This window comes from Pollicipes pollicipes, unplaced genomic scaffold (assembly GCF_011947565.3).
Source record: "Pollicipes pollicipes isolate AB1234 unplaced genomic scaffold, Ppol_2.1 Scaffold_2555;HRSCAF=2994_pilon_pilon_pilon, whole genome shotgun sequence".
Taxonomy (NCBI): Eukaryota; Metazoa; Arthropoda; class Thecostraca; order Pollicipedomorpha; family Pollicipedidae; genus Pollicipes; species Pollicipes pollicipes.
The window spans coordinates 34,694,793-34,720,580 of record NW_023596136.1 but is presented as its reverse complement, the minus strand read 5'-3'; the positions used below and the strand labels follow the sequence as shown (position 1 = coordinate 34,720,580).

Genomic DNA, 25,788 nt, shown 5'->3' with positions numbered 1-25,788 from the left:
CTGCGAGAGCTGCCCGGCCGTGCGGCGACTTGGGCCCTGACGCGTCCCGATCTCTGCCGCACTGGCGTCCGGTCTGGTCCGTGCGCAGTAACCAAATGCGTGCGCTGTCCCCAGGCTGTTCCAGACGCTACCTAGGACCCGTGTTCTGTCTTCAGATCTTCGGAATCCGTCACATACTCCTATGCTGTGCTCAGGTTGTATCATAAATCCCGGCGCCATCCCACCTCCATAACAAGCCTGCCATCAGCCGACCGGCACGACATCACCAAACAACCTCGGTTGGGAATGAACTCACCGAGCCTAAAGAAACATGAGGTTTGCCCCTCGCTGTCTCAGCCGGGATTTTGTCCAAGTCCGGCACAAACGGTCGACACTGGCTCACCGCGCCAATGATCTGTCCGTGATTTCGCGGTGTTACCCACTGTACCGTGGTCCAGACAGATGTGCCGTTGTCCGGTCCACAGTACCGTGGTCTGGTCCACCATACCGTGGTCTGGTCCACCGTGCCGTGGTCTGGTCCACTGCGCCGTGGGCTGATCCGCCGTGCCGTGGTCTGGTCTGCCATGCTGGGGCCCGGTTCACCGTGCCGTGGTCTGGTCAACCGTGCCGCGGTCTGGTCCACCGTGCCGTGGTCTGGTCTGCCATCCCGTGGTCTGGTCTGCCATGCTGTGGTCCGGTTCACCGTGGCGTGGTCCTCGCCGTGGTCGTCTGGTCGGCCGTGGCCGTGGCCGGGACATTACCCGTGCCGGTTTGTCTGTCTGTTGCTGGCCGGACCGTGCACACGTGGGCGAGGACTACCCGGCCGAGCGCACTACTCCGCAGCGTTGACGTCGGCCGTCCGCGGGCGTACATACTCCGCAGTATTAGGCGGGCGGCGGACGCCGACTCATGCCGATTTGGGAGCGTCGAGGAGGCGGCCGCCCACCCGCGATGTTGCCGCGCTGCTCCGAGTGCTTGTGCTCTCGAGGCGCGCGCTCTGCGCCGGAGGAGCCGTCGCGTGCCGCCCCCCCCCCCCCCCCCCCCCACATGACGTGGCCATGGACGAGCGGGCTGTTGTTGTAGTCGGCCGTACGTTGATCCAAGGTTTCGCCTGTTTCGTATTGAGCAGCTCCTCGGGCACGGCCAAGGCTGAAGACAACGTCGCAGCCCCGCGATGGGTCTGGGTTGCTGTGCAGGGTCGTTCTCCGTGGCGTTGGACCGCGTCCAATCTATGCAGCGGCCCGTGGCGAACTGCAGTGATCGCTTTACTATCTGGGCCTGGCCGGTCTATGGCCGCCGGTCCGGTGGTAATTTATTGACCGCATGCCTGTCACGGTCGGCGGGTTGCCGTGTTGTCGGTCCCCGCGTCGGCCGGCCCGCCACCTCACGCGAGTGAGGGTGTGTGTGTGTGTGTGGAGGGGGGAGGGGACTTGGCTGGGCGTGGCCAGCCGGTACGTGGGTACTTAGCACCAACGCGAGATGGGGTGTGCGGCAGGCTCTCGCTCCCGCCGTCCGCACCCTCCAGAGCGGCTGCGGTGGTGCCTCTCTCACCCGCAGGATCTCACACCCTCCTGCCTCAGCCTTTGGGGCCTCAGATCCGCAGGAGCCGGGCCTGCGGTGCCGCGCTTACCACCGGAGCCGTGAGCACCGCAGGAACGGACCCGGCACGAGGCCGTTCCGGCACAATGGCCGCGTGCTCCATCCCGAGACTCGGCGGCACCACGTGAGCCGTCCCGTCGCAGAGCCGCACCGCGCGAGGCCGATCACGCGGGCCGGGCCGCCGCGCTCCTCCGTCTCCCCGCCTGCGCGCCCGCGCGACATTTCTGGGTCAGGCCGCGCCGCCGCCCGCTGCAAGTCACTGCCCTCTCCCGCCGCCTCGGGTATTGGTCACGCGGCCGCGGCGCGCGCCGCCATCGCCGCCGGCGCGCCGTTTTTACACCGCGCCGGCTCCGTTTCGGTGCCTCGCGCCCGGAAACTCGCACGGACCGAGCGGTTTCTGCACAGGGGCGTGGCAATGTCATGCAAAGTTTCGCCATTGTGCCGCGGTGCGGGATGAGATGTTGGTCATTGTTTTTGGTCGGTGGTGCCGCTCCGATGCCGGCGGTTCGTGCCGCCTGTCTAGGTGACGGGCGGGCGTGGAGGGTGCTTCGAGCGGCGCTTCTGCCTCAAGCACCGCTGGCATCCGTTGGCGCCTCGGGCAGCAGCTGTGTAGTCATGTTCCCGATTGTCCTCCGAATGCGTCGGTTGGTTGGGGGCGGGGCTTGCCGGTGGCCGATGATGAATGTCAGCGGTGCTGCCCCGGGGCTCGCTCCACCGCGCCGCTGTTAGAGTTTGGCCGCTGATGGATCCGCTAGTGGTTTTCCGCCGGTGACTGGCAGCGCTGGAGGGGGCGGGGCCCGCAGGCGGCCGGCCGCAAATGTCGCACGTCAGCACGGCTCTGGCGCACGGCTGACACGCGCGTGCGTCGCGCTGCGTTATCGGAGCTGCCGAGTGGCCTCGGCTGACGGCGTTATCGGGCTTGATAGTCGGACCGCGGTGTCTCCAGTGTCACCGTCGAGCAGCCTTTGTCCGCTGCCCGCCCCGCCCCCGCCCCGCCCCCGCCCCGTCGACGGAGGCCCCGCGCGAGGCCCTCGGCGAGCGCTCGTCCCAGCACGCCGCGCTTCGTGTGGGACACGCGCGGCGCGCTTCAAAACAGCCGTCCGGCGCCGGACGATGCCGAGGTCACGGGGTCAGCGCCGGAGGGCTGCGAGCGCGTGACTGACGCGCAGCGACGTGCGGGCGCGGGCTGCGCTCCATTGGCGACGCCGGCACGAACAGGCGAGGCCTGCCGCGGCGGCGGCGCCGCAAACTAACGCACTCGTTTCCCAGCGCCGCTTTGCTCCGTCGTGCAAGAGAAGACCGCGGTCTTGACCGGCGGAGCTTAAGATAATGACAGGCCGGCATTGTTGTGGCTGGAGCAGTGCATGCCTCCGTTTGTGTAGCGCGCTTCCCATTGTGTCTGCATTGCCGGCCATGCTTTCCGACGGTGGAATAATGCCATGCGGACGGGCGAGACTGCTGGGCCGGCCGCCGCGGGCGGAGGCCGGGCCCGGGTCGCCGGCATTTGTGACACGGCCACTGTTCGTGGCCGGCCGCTGCGGGCGGAGGCCGGGCCTGGGTCGCCGGCATTTGTGACGCGGCCGCTGTTCATGGCCGGCCGCTGCGGGCGGACGCCGGGCCCGGGTCGCCGACATTCGTGACACTGTCGCTGTTCGTGGCCGGGCGGTGGTGTTGTCGTGCTCATGCCCTGCCGTCCGGCCCCGGGTCGCCGTCATTTGAGACACGGGAGCTATTAATGACCGGGCCATGGTGTCGTCGTGCCCGTACCCTGCCGTCGGGCCCGGGTCGCCGTCATTTGTGACACGGTCGCTGTTCGTGGCCGGGCGGTGGTGTCGTGCCCGTACCCTGCCGTCCGGCGGCCGGCGGATGTAGCGCAGTTGTTTACACCGGGCCGGCACGGCAGGTGGACAAACGACGCCCGCCGTCTCCGCCTGGGGAGCGCATCCGGCCGGACTAATTAGCCGAACAGGCCGCAGCCGCGAGACCCGGCATTCGTTATCACCGCATGCGCCATGTGTACTAAATGCGAATGACGCATTGTGTGGCCTCGTTCGGGAAGCGCGAACGCGCGTGGTGAATTTTTCCAGTGATGAACGCATACCCACGCGCGCGTTTGAAGTAGGCATAGGCGTCCTTTTATGGTTGCCAGCAAGATTTTCCCCGGACGTCGTACGCGGTCGTTCGTCGGTATCGTTATGGTCCACACCCGCGGCCGAGGTGGTCAGGCAGATGTGTGAGGTGCTCCACCGTCGCCGATCACTGCAGCGGCTGGCGGGAATGGAGCAGGCACGCGACGCTGGCGGCTGGCGGCCCGGCCAGCCGGCCTGCTGCCGCGGCAGGCGCCGCCACGGCCCGGACCGGCGCTGGCGGCTGGCGGCCCGGCCAGCCGGCCTGCTGCCGCGACAGGCGCCGCCACGGCCCGGACCGGCGCTGGCGGCTGGGCTGAGCGCGAGCCCACGGCCGGCTCCGACGCCGCCCGCCGCAGCCGGCCCGGCAGCGGGCGGCTCAACAGAAAACAGCGGCACAGAATGCGGCGACAGAGCTTCGGGCCCCTGCCGCTTCCTTCATGCGTTGGTGTATGCTTCTTGCATTGCTTTCCGATGGAGTTTGACCTGCTCAAGTCTCTTGTTCATTGATTACCAGTCGCTGAATTTATGGTCGATTTCATGAACCGCTCGGTCACTGCTCTTTGCTAATGGCTTAGCGCGTAAATCACGTGCGGTAGCGTAATGTGCCCCGTGCTCTATCAGAACATCCATCACCAAAGCCGCTGTCGACCTCATTTAACGGCGACCCGCGTAGTGCGGTTTCTATTGTCCTGGCCGTGTCCACCTTTTGTCGCCGCGCTGTCCAAATATTGTCTCAGGGCGTGAGAGACCGTATACGGGCACTGGGCACGCTTCCTGTCCGCCCCGCCCATTGTGCTCACGTACGGCTGCCGGCCGAACAAAATGAAGACTCGGCCGCCGGCTGGATGGTCGTCGCGAGAAGACTCGCGGCCAGACGACGGCGCCGAGCTGCTGCAGAGCTGCCGGTGACCGCGCCGGCGGGAATGCCGCGGCGCCGGATCGCCGTGCCCGACCAGCCCGGTCCGCGGGCGGCCGGGCCCGGCTCCGGCGCCGCCGGGACGACAGCCGACCGGCCCGCCTCCCCCGAAAGTGAAAGAGGAGGCGCGCCGGCCCGGCGCCGCTCTCCTTTCCCACACGTTACCGGTGACGCCGGGCGTCAGGGCCGCCGTGCGCCGGCGGTGGCCGGCCGCCGCCGCCGCACGGCACACGGCCGCCCGCCCGCCCGTCAGCTCGCTGTTGTCCGACCCGACGTGTCGCAGCGCGCCGCCGCTTGTGGATGGCGTTCCGGCCGTGGACGCGGACACGCCCCGCCCCCGCCCCCGCCCCCGCCCCAGCCCCAGCCGGGCGGGGCGGGGGCGGGGCGGGGCGCTGTCGTGACACACAGCGACCTCGCGGGTTGGCGACCTCCCGGCCGGCCCCGGCGCGCGGCTGGCGGAGTCGAGCCCTTCACCCGCCGGGGAAGGCCGGAGGTGAAGCGCCGCCGGCCGGAGGTGAAGCGCCGCTGTGAATCGGGCGTCATTACCGGCGTGATTGCGCACACCGAGCGCCTTTCGAGCCGGGTTTCACTGGACCCCCCATGAGGCGACTCCGGTCCGATTGCCCGGCCGGCCGGCCACCGGTCCGTCATCGGTCTGTCCGATCGTCTCGCACCGTCGCTGCAGGGGCGCCTCCGCCGCCGGCTCTGTCGCCATCGGGCCGGCCGCCGCCGCCGCGGCGTAGTTTCCCGGCCGCCAGTGCGGGCAGGACTCCCACCACCGAGGGTGAGTGACCACTGCTCGAGCCAGGGGTCAGGACGGGCCCGGCGAATGTTGTGGTCGGGTCGTTTGCGGGCGGTGTCAGTGCGGTGAGCACGCGGCGTCGGGGCGGCGTCCGAGCCGGGAGCCGAATTGGGACCAGGCCAGGCCAGACCGGCGCCGGTTCAGCAGCCGTGCGGGGCCTGCGAGGAGTGGAGCGGCCGGCGGGCCGGCGGGTGCCGTCACGAGACAGACGGCCTGTCCGGGCGGCGTGTCGCGCCGGGTCCACTGTCGTGATGGAGCGGCCGGCCGCGTGCCGCACCGCTCGCGCTTTCTTCGCGTTTCTCTCGGCGACGGCCCGGGTGCGCGCGGCGCGTGTGTTGGCAGAGGTGTAGTCAGGACCGGCGCCTGCTGGCCGATTGGGGGAGCGCGGGTTTAGTGCGGCTGGGCGGGCGCCCCATCGGCGATCTTTAGTACTGCGTGGTCTGGTTGGAGCGGCTTTGGTCGCACGTTCGAAATGTCTAAAGAGTGGCGTCCGCTTTGGTTGTGCGTGTGGAGGGGAGGGAGCAGCGGCCGGACCCGGCCACCTGGTCGCGCCCCTGGATGCAGCGTGGCCGGACGACGCGGCGGCGCCGCACGGGCGTGAGACCGCTGGCCATCGGACGCCGCTGATGGCCGGTCGCGGTGGGCGCGGGTCATCGGCGCCCACGACCGCGACCCCCGGCCGCCGTCCGGTGCCGGCCAAAACCCGAGCTCCACCGAACCCGGCCGGGTCAGCTCAGCACGTCCGTCGCCGCCGCCGCGTGATGGCGCGACGCTGATTGCCGTCGGGGAGCCGACCGGGCACGGGTGTCACGCGCCAAGTGCGCCGCGGAGAGCGTTTTTGCGCGGGTTGGGCTGACAGGTAGTCAACAGCTCTGTCAGCGACAGGGGCGTGCCGAGCCCGGCGTCGGGGGAGGGCCCGTCGCGGACGTGGTGCCCTCAAAGGCTATGTATAGGGGTCTGAGGTGGAGGGAGAGGGGGGGGGGGGTCTGGGGTGCTGCCACAACCGCGGGACCACGCGCCCTCCCCCCCCCCCTTTGTTCAGTGCCGTACCGTGTTGGCCGCGCGTCAACAGCTTGCGGCGAACGCACTCGGTCCACAGAGGGCGGCCCCGTGCCCGCCTGGCGCCGACTCCTCCCGGATGTTGGTGAGCGGGTGAACAGCCGGGCGGCCGGGTGGCCGGGCGGCCGGGCGGCGGCGGTGGCCGCGAGACCGGAGCTCCGCGGCGCCCCCGACTTCGCAGAGCTGCCCCACTGGCTCACCTTGGCCAGAGCGGGAAGGGGCGCCGGCGAGGCCCGATGAGTACGCTGCTCGGCGTGGCTCCGTCAGAGACTGACGATAGGGGCGACAGGCTGGTTCGAGACGGAGGTCAGGGAGACGGACGTGGCTTTGCGGCTCCTTGTGTTTGATGTCGCTTGGCTTTTGCATGTGCCTTCCGGTATTAAACGGCATAGTCTTGTAAATATGTTTTACGGATTTTCAGCCTTGCATAAAGATGAGATACATTGTTCCGCGAGCCCACGTTAGTGTTGCAGTTAGTGTTTACAATGCCTTGCAAACGAACGATGTCCATCACTTTTACGGTCTTGATTTGCATTGACCTTGGCTCACCATGCGGCTATGGCTGCTGGTTAAAGCTCTGCAAATATCCTGATCGCTCCCAGGTTTGATTGTTCTGTGCGGCATGGCAGGGTTACACAAGGGCTGTCGAAATGGCCGTCTGTGGTTGCGGCACGGAATCTCTGCGGCCTGCTCGAGATAGCAGTGGCATGAAAGGCATGCCGCGCATGCCATCCCATGCTCCATTTGAAGTGTCGGGAGCCGCCTCTTGCTCCAGTCCGCGTTCCCACGATTGATTGGCACATAATTATGGCGTGTCTACCTCCGCGCTTTATGTTCGAGCTGTATTTTCCTTCCCTTTCAAGCAGCGGACTCGGTCGCTCCGTCGCCGGCCTTGCCGTGGCGCCGGCCCCGGCGGTGGCGTGCTCGGCGCGGCACGTCCCGGCGGCGTGCTCGACCCGACGCGTCCTCACGTGCCCGGCCGTGCCGTGTCCAGGCGGGGGAGCGGCGGGGCTGTGACACCGTGCCGTGTGGTGGCGAGGGAGCGGCGCTCGGCCGGGTGACTCGCTCGCGGGGGTGCGCCGCGGCGTTCTCCGCCCACCCGGCCCTGACCCGTCCCTGCCCTCAGCTTCAGTTCCGGCTCTGGACGTCTGTCCAGATGCGGGGAGTGCCACGGTGAAGCTTTCTGTGCATGTAGGCTGCACAGACCCGAGTATTTCTCAACATTATCGTCTAGTTGTGAGTAATTCTCTCAGACGAGAGCCCCAGGCACCGGTGATGGGAGCTCTCGGCCGGCAGCTGACTGCTGGCGCCGCGCCTGCGGCAGCGCCGGGGCCGCGGCCCGGTCGCCGGCGCGTCCGCGACGGCGGCGGCGACGACCGCCCGGGGCGCCGTGTTTTGTGCTGCCGCGGTCAGCGCTGGCCGAGCCAGCTGTCGGGGTCGGCCCGGGTCGGCCGCTCACCCCGGCCGGTCACCGCCGGTCCGGCCGGCCGCCGGCAGCCGGACGGTCGGCGGGAGGCGGTGGGAGGCGGAGCGCGGGAGGCCGGAGGTGTGAGGCCGGAGGTGTGAGGCCGGAGGTGGGAGGCCGGAGGTGGGAGGCCGGAGGTGGGAGGCGGTGGGAGGCAGAGGGCCCGGATCGTGAGGTGACGCGCCGCTGCAGGACCGCCGCTCAGTCCAGCTGAGCCGCTCCGGCTCTGCTGCAAGGCGAGTTTTTAAGCACGGCCGCGGGCCGGCTGGGTTTTGATGGACTTTGTTCGTCGCACTTGAACCGAGGATAAGTTCTGTAACATGACGGCCAGATTCGCATTGGGTCGTTGCATGCGGCGGTGGTGTTTTATGCCCGGTTTCCTGCGTGGCATCCTGGCTGAAGGAATCATCGCACGTAGCATGACGAATCATCGTTGGCCCACTCACTTGCGCCGTAAATCGACCTGTAAATATGTGTGAACTAATTCTCCGCCCTTCACTGAATCTTACCTTGTACCGCGGGGTCATGGCGAAGGCACGCGTGCTCAATCACACCGATGGCCATCCCGTGACCAGTTTCACTTTGCAAGCCCCCGTTGCGTCACTCCGTCTCGTTGCGTGGTCCTCCGTCCTTGGACGTCCTGCAGAGGCTGCGGCCTGCGGCCCGCCCGATGACTCCGGGACCGGGCAGCCCAGTCGAGAACAGCTGACATGAGTCAGACTCGTTCCCACTGAGGTGACTCATGATCCGGTCGACCGACTCTTGAGCCCATTGAGCAGGCTCATGATTTCATTGACCCGGTTCATGAGTCTAATGCGCCGCCTTAAGAGCAGGAATAGCTGATGAGCGATCCTGGGCGGCAAACCCCCGAGGCCGATCAGCTGACTCGTGAGCCCAGTCAGCTGACTCGTGAGCTCAGTCATCTGACTCGTGAGCCCAGTCAGCTGACTTGTGAGCCCAGTCATCTGACTTGTGAGCCCAGTCAGCTGACTTGTGGGTCAAGTCGGCTGACTCGTAAGCCCAGTCAGCTGACTCGTGAGCCCGTCAGCTGGCTCGCGAGCCCCGGAGACAACTCGTCAGCCGGGGGACAGCCCACTTGCGGGCCGCAGTGGCCGGCTGGACGGTGCCGCCGCGGCCGGAGACCCCGTCTGGGTGTTAGCCGCTCGTGCTACCGTCCGCGCTGCACCGTCGCAGTCTCCGGCGCCGGCCGCCGGAGCCAGCCAGCCCCGGTCACGGCCTGCCTCGGCTGACGGTCACCAGGCGGCAGCACCGTCGTGAGGTCAGCGCCGCGGGCGCGTCCGCCGCGCCCCGACCCGATTACGGATTCACGTCAGGCGGCCGATCGCTTGCACCACGGCATTGTCTGGCCCCGTGAAAGTGTTCCGACGCTAATCGCCGCCGACCCGCATGCAGCGACCCCCTGCTGACCTTGGGCGACCTTGGCCGGCCTCCATCCCGGCTGGCGGCGCTCAGGCACGCTTCGCGGCCCGGCCGGCGGAGGCGGCGGGCGTCGCGGATCGGGTGCCGGCCGGCGGGACACCTGGCCACCGTGGTGTCGATGGGCGAGCCCCGCGGGCACCGAGCCTGGTCAGGCGGCTGTCGGTGCACTCTCGGGCGCGTCACAGCCCGGCCCGCCGGCGGGGGCCGCTGTGTTCGACCCCTGGGGTCCACTGTGCATGCTGGGACGCCGCTCCCGCGGTAACACCCGTGACATCACGACTAAGCGTCACGAAAGTTCCTGCGCCTTCAGTCGTCAGTCGTCAGTGTGTAACGTGACCACTGATGACGTCATATGTAATCGCCTCGGGTAAGCACCTTGCCAATGTGCAGAACCGGTTTTTGGTGACGGGTCGGTTAGGGCCGGAGTGGTGACCTGGCGGCGGGTCCGACCTCGCTCGGCTGTCCTGCCGGCCGGCCTTGATGCAAGCGGCGGCGGCGGCGGCCGGGGCGGCTCGCTGGCTTTCGGGGAACCAACTTGACCTAGACGCGGCCACGTCTGGTGGAGAGGAGCGTTACCCGGGTCCTGTCGCTTGGTTGACAGAGAGCACCGGCCACGTCTGATGGAGAGGAGCGTGACCCGGCTCCTGTCGCTGGGGTGACAGAGAGCACCGGCCACGTCTGATGGAGAGGAGCGTGACCCGGGTCCTGTCGCTGGGGTGACAGAGAGCACCGGCCACGTCTGGTGGAGAGGAGCGTGAGACCTCCTCTCTATTTGAGACCTCCCAGGCGTATTGTATGAAGCACCGGGCCATCCACACGCTGACCAAACGTGCGACGCGGGCTCGTGAAAAGCCACGCAGCACAACGCGGACGAGACGAGGTCCGTACAGAATTCAGTGACAGCGATCCGCCCTGCGATCGGCGAGACAGACCACGTGATCCTGGACCGGACCACGTGACCACGTGACCGGACCTTGTGCTCGGCCGGCGGCGGCCGAGGCCCGTGACGGCCGACACACTGTGTTCACCGGCCGTCCCACGGCCGGCACGATCTGCTGATTGGGGCGGCCCGACTGCCGGCGCTGGCGGCGATAAATCCGAGCAGGGTGACGCGACCCGCTTACCGTACGTTGACGCAGCACGCTGCCCTCGGCAATGGCCGGCCGACACGCTATGGCGTCCGGCCAGGCGTACCGACAGGAGCGGGGCGCCGCCGAACGCTGTCCAAGGCGGGCGACAACACCGGATCGAGCCGAACAGCAGATCTCCTCGCATACGTAGTAGTTTCCGCCGTTGAGTTGTTTTTGGCGAAGCTTTGGCGTTGGCGTTGTGGGCCAAGGTCGTTTCGCACGGCTACAGAGCTCCAGCCATCGTGGGGCAGCCACGGCCGAGGCGCCGGCCAGTCCGGCGCGACGACGCGGCCGTCGAGGTGCCATCTGCGAAGCAGGGGCGGGCCGCGGCTGTCGCCGGAGACGCGCCGTGTCGCCATCGCGGCGGCACATGGCGGCCGAGACAGGCGGCAGACGCCGGCCGCCCGCCCCGCCGCAACGGAAGCCGGAGCACGCGGCAGCCGGCGCCGAGGCGGCCGTCGTCGGCGCCTCTCCTGCAGCGGCCCTCGCTGTCTCTCTGTCATTCTGTCTCTCGCTCTCTCGCTCTCGCTCCGCCCAGCACCGGTAGGGGTCGGTGTGTGCGTGTTGACGGAAGCCTGGGGTCTCCTGGTGACGTGGATTCTAGATACCGCTCCGTAAATATGCCTGAGGCTGGTTTGATATGTTCGATTGGTCGTGAACCGGAAGCTGGTCGGCAGATCTGCCGAAGGCTTTGTCGGCGTGACAAGTGAATGCGTGTTTCCAAAAAGCAGTTTTTGTATGCGCTGGACGCTATCTGTATGTACGCTAGGCGCTCTTTGATGCCGACTCCCCCCCCCCCCCCCAGTCAACTACTGCATGTTGGTGTTAGGGCATTGCACCAGTCTCGTCGCTGCAGTCACACTCACCGGCAGGTGATATCGTGACGGCCCGACTACCGGTCTGCCCTACCCCTGCCCATGACCCCGCCGAGTGATGATGCCGCTCCTCTGACTGTCGGTCTACCCTACCCCTGCCCATGACCCCGCCGGGTGGTGATGCCGCTCCTCTGACCGTCGGTCTACCCTACCCCTGCCCATGACCCCGCCGAGTGGTGATGCCGCTCCTCTGACCGTCGGTCTACCCTACCCCCGCACATGACCCCGCCGAGTGGTGATGCCGCTCCTCTGACCGCCGGTCTGTCGCCCCCCGCACGTGACCCCGCCGAGTGGTGATGCCGCTCCTCTGACGACCGCCTCCTCCGCCGCAGATCCGTCTGGAGCGCGTGCTGGGCGTTACGGTCAACAGCAATGCGGCCGTCGACGTGTCGCCGTCGGAGGGCCTGGTGGCCTACCCGGCTGGGTAAGTAGGGCCGCGCCGGGGCCGTCGTGTTACGCTATGTCCCATGTACTGTGCATGGCGGCCGCCGCGGTCAGCGCTGCTGTCCGGCGGCCCGGACCAATGATAGGGCTAGACCGCCGTCCCGAGCGTTGCGCGACCGCTGGCACGGAACACTGTCCTGGCCAAGGGATCTACTAGTGGCCGGAGAGGCGACGCCGGCGGCGGGGCGGCGCAGGGCCGGTCCCGCTCCGTCCGCCGAGCATCCCCCGGAGTCGTCAGATTCCGACAGCCGGCCGGCACCGGACAAACGACCGAGCCGTCACGGCGTAAGTGCCCCATCTCCGGGGCCAGGCCGGCGGACGGGGCCGCTAACGGGTCGGGTCGGCGCCGTGCGGCCCGGTGCCCTACCTGACCGGACGCCTCTGTATATGGTGCGGTCCGTACACCGACCGCGCCGGCCGGCCGGCGCCGGTCAGCGGCTACGCCAGAGGATGCACCGTGCAGACGGCGCGGCCGCCGCGCGGGCTGCGGCGGGCCCTGCTCGCGCTCGCCGACCCCGTGCCGTCGGCGTGAGGAGGCGGTGGCACGGCCGGTCAGCCACGCGCTGCCGCCGCCGCTGGGCTCGATCGGACGGCGCCGCGGCTGGAGCCGGGCCCGCGCCGGCGCCGCCCAGCCGTGGCCCCGGAATTGGGCTATTTTCTCACTAGGCGTCACGCCCGCTTGCGCCGGCGGCCCGCTCGCCCATTGACTGTGGCGGCTCGTTCGCCCGGTAATTGAATACCTGTCTGGGCCGGGGCGGTCGAGTAATTGCGGTGGCGCGCTGGCCGCCGGGTCGTCTGCCTCCTGCGCCGTGGTGCCCTCCCCCTTCTCCGCCGGCCGCGGCGGGCCGCCAGCGCCGAACCCAGCGCGGCAGGGGAGCCAATCAGCCGCGGCCGGAGACGTCCACGGATGAGGCGGAGAGGGCTGGCTGCGGTCGGCCGCCTCGTCAACACCGCGCCGCGCTCCATGCAGAGGGACGGATGACTGATCTGCGCCCTGTTTGTGTGCTGCTTCCTCTCTCTGAGTGCCTCCTCCCGCGCGCTGAATACCAAGCCATCGGACCGCTGCTGGACGTGGAGCCTGCCCTGCTCGCTGTTCGGTGCTCACGCGGGCTGGACCAGGGGGCCGGCGGGACGTGCGGCGCAACCGACGCGTCGCCGCGCTGCGGCCCACGAGACCGGACGGGCGACGACGGGCAGACGGCGGCGGCGGACGTCCGTGTCTTCACGCCGCCTGTGCGCGGCGGTGGCCGGTCCGGAACGGCGCGCCACCTGTCACGTGACGGAGCGGCCGCGACACGCGATTTGTCACGTGATGCGGCCGCAGCGGGAGGCGGGGCCGCCGCCTCTGATTACTGATCAGCGGCCGGCGGGAGCGGCCATCGGTTATCAGCCGTCTTCTTTGCCTTGTTGTCGACCGTTTTTTTTTGTCCGGAGACGCAGCGGATGCTGGTGGTTTTGTTCGCTCCTCTGTATGGCTGGCGAGCATCAGGAATTTGCCGAGATATGAAACGCCACCTCTGCCTCACGTGGTCGGCCTCCCCGTCAGTGCTCCCTCGCAGTGGGGTCCGTCTGTCCACGCCACCCCGCGCTGTTGTCTGCTGGGCCGCTGCGCCGTCATCCCTGCACGGGCTTTGTTTGACTGTGCCCTGGCTATACTCTGTACCGGTGTGGTCCGTCTCTCCGATGGGTCCGTCCCTGCGAGATCCGATTGTCCGCTGCACACCCCTGCACACCCCTGCGCCAGTCTGTCCCTTACTCTCCACAGTACCACTGTCGCTATGATCTGTGAGTACGACATGCCCGTCCCTGCGTGATCCAGTGGTCCACGGCGGCTCGACGCCCTGTATGGTCTGACCTTCCACTGTAACCCTGCTCCGTGCGATCCGTGCTCCCCTGTACCCCTCCCGCGTGTTAGTGTTGGTCTGCTGTACGCCTGTCCGGTGTGGTCTAAAGGTTCCGATCCGGGTACCCGGTACCTAGTGTGGTCCGCTGGTCCCCTGTACCCCAGCACGGGGTACTCCTTCGTTCCACTGACTCCTGCTCTGTCTGTCCCGTGGGCCCGTTGTATCTTCTCGGTACGGTCCGTCGGTCTGCTGTCCCCGTCCCGTGCAGCACATCGGTCCGCTATACCGCTGCTCGGTATAGTCCATCGGTGTGCTGTCCCCGTCCCGTACAGCACACGGGTCCGCTGTACCGCTGCTCGGTATGGTCCGTGTGTCGCCGCTATCGTTTGTGGTCCGTCGGGCGCCTGGTGGCGACACCCTCGCGCCCGACCGCCCACCATTGTCGCAGCCGCGGTGACGGCGGTGGCCTGAGCCGGCGCGACAGGAAGCCACAGCGCCTGCCGCCGGCCGGCCCGGCCCGGCCCTGCCCTGCCCTGCCCCGCCGCCGAGGCAGGTGGTGTCCTCGCAGGCGTCGGCCTGGGACCGTGACGAGCACGGCTGGTGTTTCTCATCGGAATACATGAGGTGTGGCGCGGCTGACAGTGTCTTGCAGGCGCGAGCCGTGCACCACACGCCGCCTTCGCGCCGCATCAACATGCAGGAGGAGGGTGTTGAATGATGCAGTACAAGACAAAACGTTCAGCCTGGTGCACCTGCAGCAGTGCGTCTCGAAGACGCACCAAGGCCGCCCTGCGCCCTCGGTCTCGGACGGCGCTCCCACGGCGCGTCAGAGGCGCGGCGCACCGCAGTGTGCACATCGGGTCGTTACGGACCGCGATCGATGCGCTGGCGTGTGTTGAAGTCTCGCGGCGCGACGAGCGTCTGGCGAGATCCGGCCGGTCCCGGTGTCGTCGGCGAATGTCATCATACGGGTGGCTGAGGTACGGGTTATCTGGGGAAGCACGACAGTCACCTGCAGCCAGCCTGAACGCGGCGCCGACGTACCGTCCGAGATCTGTTTCCATTGCACCTCGCTCAGAGTCGGCACGCCTGTGCGGTGTCCGTCGTCGCCCTTCTGGCCCTGCGGCGCCGCTGTCGGCCGGCCGACGGCGCTCTGTTGTCCGCGATGTGGACGGGGCTGGCCCGTCCCCGGGCGGCCGAAGGCTCGGACACGCTCGGCGGTCGCCGCTGTGGTCGAGGGAGGGGCTGCGGTGAGGAGAGGGGAGGGAGGGGCGAACCGACTAATTAAGCTGGCCGTCCGCCGCGACACCGCGGCGGACGCGGGGATCGCGTCATCACGACGCCTCGGCCGGCGCGGCGATCGCGCCATCACGCCGCGCCCGCTGCGTCCCGACCTTGACGGACGAGCGGCGGCCGCATCGAGTGGCGGCAAGAGACACAGGGGACGCCGATGCCATCGCGACACGACCTCTTCCTGGAGCGTGGACGGCTTCCGCCTGTGTTGTGGGCTGACACGTCAAGGCTGCGGCGTCAAGGCGCCGGCCATCTGGACACCTGTCCAGATGGCCGGCGCATTGTTCCGCGGATAAGTGACGAGATTTGGAGTATCGTCTCGCGCCGCCAGGACTCTTCCGTGTGGAGGAATTTGTTCAAGGCGTTGAACAATTCAAAACTGGTCTGTTTCCGGTCTGTTTTCATTCATCGGCTCGTGACAGTTTTTATCACGCCATTCAGGGCAGGCGTCTGTTTGTATGCCCTACCATTGTCCATTTGGACATGCCACCGCATTCATTACGCATTCGTTGACACACATTGTGGCGCGGTGATAGGATCCCCGTGCTTGTCCACGTGTGCCAGTTTCCGTCTCCGGAAAGGGCAATGCATGACACGAATTTGCTGAGCGTGTGGCGTCCCGAATCACCGTAGGAAAACCGCATCCCAGCGTTAGCGAGAACAGGGCGCCCTCGCGGGATCACGCACAGCGTCCACCGGCGAGCCGCGTGTCTCGACGAACCAGGCCGACCCCGCGAGCCACCCCTCACCCAGCGGCGTCCGGCGCCAGAGTCAGCTCGCGACCACGCCGTGCCAGGTGTCCCTGCGCCGGGGTGGCGAGTGGCCGTGGCGGATACGTCCTCCGCAGACACGCGAGCCCGCGCCGAGCCGGACGAAGTCAGTCCGACCACACGCCGGAATGCAGGGCTCGTAACCGCGGCGACTGCAGCGCGGCTCGAGCGGCAGGCGACCTTTTAAGGGCGCCAGCGCGAAGGTCCCGCGGAGGAAGGTGCGCGAGGCATGGACGGCGCGTGCGGCGACATCCGGCCGTCAGCTGACGCGCCGCCGCATCATATCGGAGGGCGTGACGTCAGCCGGCCGGAATGTCGGCGTGGGCGAACAGGCCCCGGCGCCTCCCAGATATGCTAAAACGCCGCCTCCCGACGGCTTTTATTGATTTGGCGATAGATATTCATGAACTGTTTGCTGTCGTGCGCAGCACGTTAATGACTCGCGTCACGTTCTGGAGCTCAGGCTGCCGGGCATGTGCGCCGCGCGGACCGTCGGTCTGACCCCCACTGTCTCTGGGTGGCCGGTGCCGCCGTCGGCCGGCGCCGGCGGGCTGGCAGCCCGGCTCGGGCGGGTGCCGTGGCGGCATCAGCTGGCCGGCCTCGTCCGGCCGTCCGGACGCACGGTCGCCCGCCGCTCCATTATTCAGCGGCCGTGCGACGTCCGGCCGGCCGGCGGCCGAGCGCGACGGATGGCGCCCCGATAACCGGGCCCGCGGGCCACGTGCCGTGCCGTGCCGTGCCGTGCCGTGCCGCCGTCCGCGAACCGGCGGCGGCCGCGTAACGCACCATGCGCCGCTCATAGACGAGCTACACGCGGTGGCGTCACCGATATAGGGGCACTGGTCTGGTGGCAGCTGGTCACCGATACAGGATGGATGCCATACTCAACAGGCTGACACATATCAAGCTTGTTCCAGATCCGGATGAATATGGCTTGAGCTGCGAAATGAGTTCGTGTGGCGTGAAGGCCGCGCTCGCTCGTCACCGGCGCAAGTGATACGCGCCCGCAGTGCACGCCGAGATAGCGTGGGAGCGGCGCGGCCAGCTTGTGCAACAGTGGGCCCGGCAGGCGGTGGCGCGCTGCTCTCAATCTCAGCCGCCGCGCGCCGGGTGCTGCTCTCAATCTCAGCCAGCCCGCCAGCGGGCTCGCCCCTGGGCGGTGCCGGCCCCTCAGGCCCGCAGATAGATGCACACAACGGCGGCAGCGACGCCGGCAGCTCCAGCACAGGCCGACAGAGGAGGGGACGACGTCTGGCAAGCAGGAACAACTCCGTTAATGACTCTGCGACGTGTTCTGTTCGTTTGCCGGCGGTTAGCTCCGATCGCGTGACGCTGGTGTCGTGTTCGTTCGTTTGCGCCCTCGTCCCACGACTGGTTGCACCTGTCCAGATACTTGTGTCGTGTTCGCTCGTTTGCACTCTCGTCCCACCACTGGTCGCGCCTGACCACATGCTTGTGTCATGTTCGTTCGTTTGCGCCCTGTTCGTTCGTCTGCGCCCTCGTCCCGGCACTGGTCGCGCCTGACCACCACCTTCTGCCTCCAGGTGCACGGTGGTGCTGTACAACCCGAAGAAGAACAAGCAGACGCACATCCTGAACACATCCAAGAAGTCGATCACGTCGCTGCGGTTCTCGGCCGACGGCCGGTACCTGGTGACGGGAGAGTGCGGCCACCAGCCGGCCGTGCGCGTCTGGAACGTCCAGGACAAGACTCTGTTGCAGGAGTTCCTCGTGCACAAATACGGCATCACCTGCGTGGTGAGTGAGGGTTGGGGATGGGGGATGGCGATGGCGATGGCGATGGTGATGGTGATGGTGGTGGTGATGGTGATGGTGATGGTGATGTGATGTGATGGGGATGGGGGTGGGGATGGGGACGGGGACGGGGATGGGGACGGGGATGGGGATGGGGATGGGGATGAGGATGGGGGATGGGGGAGGAGGGGAAGGGTAGAGGATGTGGGGCGCTGCGGCAAAGGGTAGAGTGTGTCGGGCACTGCGGCAGTAAAGGTGCGGAGGGCCCGTAACAGAGTGAAGCGGTGCCGTGATCAGTGGGGCAATGGCGTAGAAGTGCTGGGAACCCGGGGGAAAGAGGGCAGGATTTATGCAAGTTCGAGAAATACGCAGACAACTATTCTCGCTGGGATAGTCAAGTGCCACAAAAAGCGGATGTGCTTTATTATGGCCGAATTGAACCTGCCTGCCTGTTGGCATTTGCTTGCAACTGGCTGGCTGGCACTGACGTTTTGGGCGCTGTTGGTCTGTCGGCGGCGGGATGAGCCTCGTACTGCGCGCGCGTCTCAGCTGAGGGCGGCCAGGAGCCGTGCCGCCCGCTTCGGAGTGGCGGCCTCCGCGGCACAGCCGCGCCGTCCAGTGTTGTCGGCTTCACGCAGGCGCGCGGCAGACGACTGAGTGATGGCCGCACATGCAGACGCCCGACAGAGAGAAACGGCGCGTAACGCGCACGCGGCCGTCTGGGCCGCCTCCGCGCGCGGCAATGTCAACAGCGGAGTGGACGCTATCCGTCAGCGGGCCGGCTATTCCGGCGGTGGAATGGCATTGTCTGTGGGGCCACGTGACGCGACACGGTCTGCGTATTACTGACGCCCACCTATCGGGCCGCGCATCTCTGTGTTGCCAAACACGGTAGCTGGCGGCTGGTGGCGACCCGCGTACGAGGATGTTTTGGTGTAACAAGAAACTCTTCTACCAGGGTGTTTTGGTGTACCAACAGACTCCTCTACCACAGTGTTTTGGTGTAGAGGAAGGGAGACGGGTTAATACTGCCGAGGCACGCTGGACTATGATAGGGTACGGCCAATGCTTGCGCTTGATTTTCCTTAACCCGGACATGAATGACGCGATGTCATACTACCCCATTGGATAATGTGTTGTCACATCGCTTTCCGTCCGCGCGCTGTGAGCGTTTCCACCCCCTATTATTTTCCTGCAGACGTCGTCTTGATGAGTGGAGAGGCTTTTTATTATGTGCGGGATAGAACCCTTTATGCTTTTCTCTTCCGTGGCTGATTGACTTCCCGGTAATTTTGGTTCGAAATAATCGGATATTATCGTGCGGCAAGTGCCGAGATAACCGGCTAAATGCTGGGCTGCGAGCACCCGTGCTTTCTTCTGGCCTTCACTCGCTCTCGGCCGCTGTGCAGGCGGCGGCCATGTTTTCGCCGGCGGGCATGCCTGATAATCCGCCCGGGTTCAAAGGGCGCGACGCATTGGTGGTGACCAGGCGGTCAATTGATTGTGTTGTGGACATTAACATCAGCACCCTGTGAGCATGGTCGTGCACCTCTTGCGGGCGTCGTGATTGTGGAAGCCGCGTGACCGGCGTGCAAGATCGCACTCTCTCTGCTGGCGCGGTCTCGTCACACTTGCCCGGCCTAGCTTTCTGACGAGGTTGCTAGTAGGCTTGTGGCGCGCCTGCTGGTTCGGCGTGCGCGAGGTGCAGTAGTGCCCCTGAGTCTTGCCTCCAGTCGCCCTGCGGCCAGACGAGGTTCACCCACCCCAGGCCGCTCGTGTGAGAGGCCACATCGCTAATGACCCCGACCCGTTCCATGCGCCCTGAAGTGGCCAAATTACCGCCGCTTAAGGACCACGACGCAAGCGAAAATGCGTCTCATTTACGCCGGGTTTCGTCACCGCGGAGCCATTCGACACCTGGCGCGGCTTGTTTGCACCCAATAGGCGCGTGGGCGACGCGGCAGGCACGCAAACACGTTATCGGCGGGGCCCACGAGTGGTTTAGGAGACGATGTGTTCCGAGAGTCACCGTCACGGTGTTAGGACTCCACCCTTCACGTGTTTACTGTCCCGCTCAGGTCCGGTTTTGTGGGGAGTGCCTCTCGTTCGATGAGCTTTAAACAACCGATAACTCGCGGTCGTTAGCGAACGGGGAGAGACTTCAGTCGCGACTCAATTTTCTGGTTTGTAGATCACTGGCGCCAAAGTGCCGCACTTTTCCAGTTTTAGTGATTTTACCCCAACAGCTGTGAGATGAGCATGCGTTTTTGGGGCCGCAAATACCAACATTTTTGTTCCCACCGGCTTGGCATACGTATTGTGAGCGTGCTTCGACGGCTGGCACCACCGCAGATTCTAGTGGTCCGGTTTTCCTCGGATATTGAGCGAGTAGGGTGCTATGAGTGACGAAAAGGTCTTGACCGAATCGTTATGGAATATTCCAGGTTTCCGCCAACTCCATATATAAGTCATCCATCAGTTGCGAACTCAATGAAGCCTGCAGAAGGTCGGTGGTCAGTCTTCCCTCCCAATAACCACTCACGACATTCGCTAACGAACCCGTCGGGGTCGACACGGGACAGCGTAATGATGACGGATTACGTGTTGCGCGGTCCGCCCGTAAAGCCGCGCATTAGCAGGCCTGATAACCCAGTGCACACGCGGCGAACAAAGCGGCACCTGGTCAACGACTGGAAAGTCTCCGGCGTGGGAGCGTTTCCTTCTGCTCCGGCGAATTACGGGCCGCCGCCGCCGCGCTGAGCAGGCGGGCGAAGTGTCACGCGGCGGCGCGCGCGCCAGTCATCGGACTCGGCGCGCAGCGGCGGCCGTGCATTGTTGCATCGGACCCCCGCGGCGCGCTCCGAATGAGGTGCGGCGGCTACCGGGCGCGTGCCGCGGACGGCGCGCCTGAACAATGGCCGCCGGGCCAGCTGGTTGGGTCGGCGGGGTGACCAGCCGGCCCGGCCGGACAGCCGTGTCGCCGCTGTGCGCCGGCCGTGGCTCCGGCCCGCCGGCGGCGCATGTTGGTCGGTTGGGAGCGGCTGTAGTGCGGTCGTCTCGTCAAGCGAGGTGAACCCTCCGGTCCGCCGTGGAGGTCAGAGCCCGACTGAACCCCCAGTCCGCCGTGGAGACCAGAGCCCGACTGAACCGCCCGGTCGGGGCGTGTCATCCGCGGCTTGGCCGCCGGTGCCGGCGCAGTGGCGGGGCCACGGACAGGGTCCGGCGCCGCCGCTAATAATCGCGATGTTTGTCAGCCTGTACCGCGCTCCTTGCTGAGGTGTATGTACATCTATCAGACGATATGACCGGCGGTCTTTGCGTCGGCCGTGCGGGCTGCGTGCAGAGCCTGGCTGGCGCCGGCCGCCCGCCAGCGGTCTCGTGATGTCACAACAATCGCTGGCTATTTCAGCCGGTTGCCAGTCTGCGAGCCAACTGACGCCATTTCCTTTAAGATTTCGGGAGGAAAACATGTTTGCGATGGGCAGACCACAAGTTACAGGGTGACGTGACACGACCATAAAGCGTTTCCAGGGGCCAGTTCTTTATTGAATCAAAGATGAAAGTGGACACTCGTCGGCTTGTGCTTGGAAGTTAAAACGCATTAAGGCGTTGCGCCATCGTTATGCTACGAGGCGGTCTTTCTCATTTGTATGCAGGCTGGACGCTGACCACGAGCGGCTTTTTGGTGGACCGTGTCGTACCCAAAGGACGTGACAAACGACACTTCCCTGTTTTGGCGCACAGCTGGGCACCGATAGGATTGTGCTGGCCCTGTTTTGCACGACCGCAGCTGTGGGTCCACTCAGGACACACACCGGGGCGTGCCGGCACGGAGAACGCCACTCGGAAGGAGGCGGCAGTGCAGTCGGACGCTCCGGCTTCCCCGGAGCGTGAAATTCGAGCGCGCGTGTGAACCAGCGAAAGTGACGCGCCGGACCGAGCCGGGCGGACGCGTAACAGCGGGGCGTCGGTGGAGGCGGCGGTACCCGCAGAGCGAACTGCCGCCTCCTCCGCCGGCCGGCGCGGTGGAGCGGGCGGAGGAGGCGCCTTCGCCGTCGGCCGGCACGGTGGAGCGGGCGGAGGAGGCGCCTCCCGCCGGCCGGCACGGTGGAGCGGGCGGAGGAGGCGCCTCTCGCCTGCCGGCGCGGTGGAGCGGACGGAGGAGGCGCCTCCCGCCGGCCGGCACGGTGGAGCGGGCGGAAGAGGCGCCTCCCGCCGGCCGGCGCGGTAGCGCGGGCGGAGGAGGCGCCTCCTGCCCCCGGTGCAGGCAGGCAGGCGGCCGCCCTCGCGGCAAAACTGGTGCAGGCTGGTGTCTGGCTGGCGCCGTGGCATTGACGTCCTGTAACAGATGGAAGGTGCTTAAGATCACGTGGAGATAGCGGGCACAACTCCCCGTGTAGATCTTAGCGGAGGGGCAACGAGGACGGTGGAGCGTCCCGCGTCAGATGCTGGTAAGGGGCACTTGAGTATTCTGTATGGGGATAATTAAGTGCCAGGGATGACTCCAGCAGCTGCGGGAATGGTGGGGCCTCCTCCGCTCCCAGGTACTAGATAGCGGCCCGGCCTCCCGTTGTAAGAAACATTGAGGTCCGCCCCGTAAATCAAGAACACTGGTGTTTTTTTATATTTTATCATTGAGGTTGCTGCGTTATCCACATGTCTGACATCCACAAAGCGTGCTGACTTGATTTTACGACCACTTCATTGTTTTACGACCGCTGCAGGTACGGCCTCGGGTGCTGGTGTGACGTAAAAGACATCGTCGATTTGGAGGTCGGCGTTGACTTGCCAGACTCACAGATTTGTCCCCAACGCACATCTGGCTCTGGCTCGTGACGACTCAGCATGCCTCGTGGAAACTGGAAAGGCCGCCATCCGGGCCGCCCCATGGTCCATTAATCATCCACCTGACGTCTATCTGTCGGTCCGCGTCTGAAAAAGGAGCGAGCGACCCATTGCAGACCGGTTGTCGTGATGCGCTTACCGGCGAGCCCGACCGCCTGCTGGTATGTGCACCGAGCGTAATCACCCCAGGCCGCGCCCATTCAGTCTTAAAGGCCGAGGGACGGCAGCGGCCGGCGTGCGCTCCTGCCAAGGTCGCCGGTCGGGCTGGCGGAGGACCTGTTTGACATCGGGACGTGCGTGCGTCGCCGCCGCCACCAGTGTTGGAGACGTCGTGAAGTCGGCCGGCCATCACTTTCACTGCGCGCGCGGCTGCGGCCGCTGCCGTGCTGCCGTGCCGCGGGCCGGCCTCGTGACCCGACCGCCTGCCGTGTGAGGCGCCCGGTCAGCTCGGCGCCCCGCTGCGAGAGCCAGCTCCGCGCCCTGACTCCGGGCCGGTGCCCGCGTTCCGGCCGCCATCCGTGGCCCCGGCTGGTGCCGGGCAGGGCCGAGTAGGCGCTCGCCGCCTCCCAGCCGACCCCCGCGTCCTCCGGCGGCCGCCGTGTGACGCGCGTCACTCTCCAGGCGCTCGCCGCCTCCCAGCCGACCCCGCGTCCTCTGGCGGCCGCCGCGTGACGCGCGTCACTCGCCGGCCTGACGTCGACGGACAGGGCCCAGCGGCCGGCCGGCCGGCGCTGCAGCGGCCACCGCGCTGCCGAGCGCGGCCGTGGCGTGGCGTGCTGCTCGCCCACGGCGGACGCTCGGCGCACGCACGACCACCATGTCGGGAGCTGGTCGTGCTCCGCCGACGGGCCGGCCGGGCTCTCTCGTCGCCGCATGCTAATCGGGTGCCATACATCACAGCAGCCGCGGCCAAACAGCCCGGGCGCCGCGTCCGGGCTCCAGCTGGGCCCTGCGGCCGGCGCCAGGGGCGCGCGCAGGAGGGCACTCACCGACACAGCACACAGTCCGGGAACGGGCTCCACCAAGCATCAGGGGACAGATGTCCTGTCGATCCCCGCCGGGTAGCAACGGTCGGCGCTGCCCGCCCAAAATCGGCCCTGGGCGCGCCACCGGGCGGCCGCGCCGGTCAGCGGGCGCCCGGCTGCAGGCCGTCCGGTCGGCGATTTAGATGCCGGCGCGCGCCGTGTTGTGAGCGCCGCTGACCTTGTACGGCGAGCACGTCCGTCAACGGGGCGGCCCCGGCCGATGCACCGACACGGCCGCCGCCGCCGCCGCCGCCGGCCGCGCCGTGGCGCAACGGGACGACGCCCGTTGCGCCACCGGACGACGGGGCGGAGCAGGCGGACTGGGGCCGACGGTCGGCTGACAGGGGTCTGTGGCCGGGATTGGATGGTCACAGATGTCGCGCAGTGCGTATTAAAAGCCACCGAGGGTCGTCGGATTAAGGAAGCTGGCCGCGAGGTCAGATCGTTGTCGTAGCGCGTGTCAGACGTCCTGAGGGGAAGTCGCGGCCTTGGGGCTGGAAATCCAGGCGCTCACTGGCGGGCTGTAATGAGTCGGCTGCGTCAGCAGCCGGCGTGAGACGTTACCCACTTTCCTCAAGTCATGCGTGCAACCAATCTGTTGTTTCGCAACCGTGAATAAATTACTCCCGAGGCGCCTGACAAGGCGCGCTGGACGGCGTACGGGTCTCCAAGACAAGTTGACCACTCTCAACAGTTAGCCTTGCTCCGCTAGTTTTGCAGAACGCTGGTCAGGAATCCCTCAGTTGACGAAGTCACCCGCCCATCGGCTTCCGCGCCGGCCGCTAGCGGCGGCCTATTTCTGCTTTCGGCGGTGCCGACGTCGGCGCTGCCGTGTCGTGTTTCGGCCGAGGTCACGGGGTCAGCGCGCTCGGTATTCCCGGTCACGTGCGCGTGCGCCCGCGGCCCACGCCGCATTCATGACGCCAGGGCTCTGGCGGTTGGTGGCGAAGCCCTTCAGGAGCGGTTTGTTGCCGGGGCGGCTCCTCAAAGCCCCACATTGCTCGGCTCGGCTCTCCGGTGTCATGTTCAAGGCAACAACAGTGATGACGGGCGGCGCATGCCAAGCTGGAGCTGCTTGGGCTGCTTCACATTCGCAGAATCGCGGTCACTTGTCCTTGGAGGTGCTCTCAGCCGACCATCTGCCGCGGACTGGTGGCAGCGAATCATCTGAAGCCTTGAATGAATTGTGTCAGGCGTTAGCGGATTTATCTGAATATTTACGCGGGTTGGAGAACGGAGGGGAGGGGATAGCGACTGCATTTCCGTTCGAGCGCAGATCTCCCATGCTTTAATGACACGGGGAGCGAGCTGGGCCGTGCTGCGACTCAGTAATGGGCCGGATCTTCCTGTAAAGCTGTCCAGCCGGCGGACCCAAGGAGCCTTTGATTGGCGATCACGCACAGGCGGTCAGTGTAGTGTAACTGTCGAGTCACGTAACCGCTGACAGTGCACGGTTAGATCACGAATGGGAGCGCATCCAGATGAGTGACAGCTTTCAAATTGGATTTCCTCATAAAATACGAACGACTGCGTGTCGGCGCTCACGGGCGATTAAAAGCTTGGAACGTTTCCGATGTTTTAAGGGATTGGAGGTTTCTGGACGCCTATGTGCCGTAAGACTGGTATCCTATGAATTGAGATGAGAAACCTCGGGTAGTTACGCAAGTTTCTTCGGTAATTGGGCGAAGCTCTCTTCGAGCCAGTTAATGTCTTTTCTCTTTTATTGGAACGTCCGCGCTGTTATCGCTCTTTTATTGGAATGTCTCAGCCTTTTCACGCATACCGCACGGGCCTTGTGTTTTTTTTCCCTATCGCTACAAAGGTAGGCGGGAATGCATTTTCCTTGTTCATGTGACCCAGTTACTTAAGATATCAGAACATTGAGAAAACAAGGGATGCAGGCATCATTCACTGCTCCGATTATACCTCTCCCTGCTAGTTTTTGTGTTTTGCTTCATGCGGCAGTTCGCCACCGTGCCAGAAGTTTTTGCACTTCACATCAACACACTACGGCTTCATACTCCACCTCGTTTCTTGTGAATCGATGTTCGTGTGAGTCCTTCGCGATAACGCCCGCTCTCCGACAGGGTTTCTCGCCTGGCAACAAGTATGTGGTGTCGGTGGGCTTCCAGCACGACATGATCGTCAACGTGTGGGACTGGCAGCGCAACGTGAAGGTGGCCTCGAACAAGGTCAGCTCGCGGGTCAAGGCCGTCTCCTTCGCCGAGAACGGCAGCTACTTCGTCACCGTCGGCAACCGGCACGTCAAGTTCTGGTACCTCGAGCTCTCCAGGTCTTCCAAGGTGAGCATGGGAGCCCGGCATCGCGGGCCCGGGCTTCGGTGAGAATCTGGCCTCACGAGCCCGGGCTTTGGTGCGGATGTCTGGCGGCCAGCCGCCCTAAGGTTGTCACCGGCGG

General features: G+C 66.1%; 1 protein-coding gene across 1 annotated transcript in view; it reads left to right on the top strand.

Annotated features, from left to right (window-relative positions):
• The window catches only part of LOC119100671 (mitogen-activated protein kinase-binding protein 1), a 71,531-nt gene that overhangs the window by 5,747 nt on the left and 39,996 nt on the right, over positions 1 to 25,788 (top strand). The window contains exons 2-4 of the mRNA XM_037223751.1: positions 11,727 to 11,818; positions 17,290 to 17,503; positions 25,458 to 25,673. Coding sequence (XP_037079646.1) covers positions 11,727 to 11,818; positions 17,290 to 17,503; positions 25,458 to 25,673 — 522 coding nt within the window. The remainder of the gene's footprint in view (positions 1 to 11,726; positions 11,819 to 17,289; positions 17,504 to 25,457; positions 25,674 to 25,788) is intronic.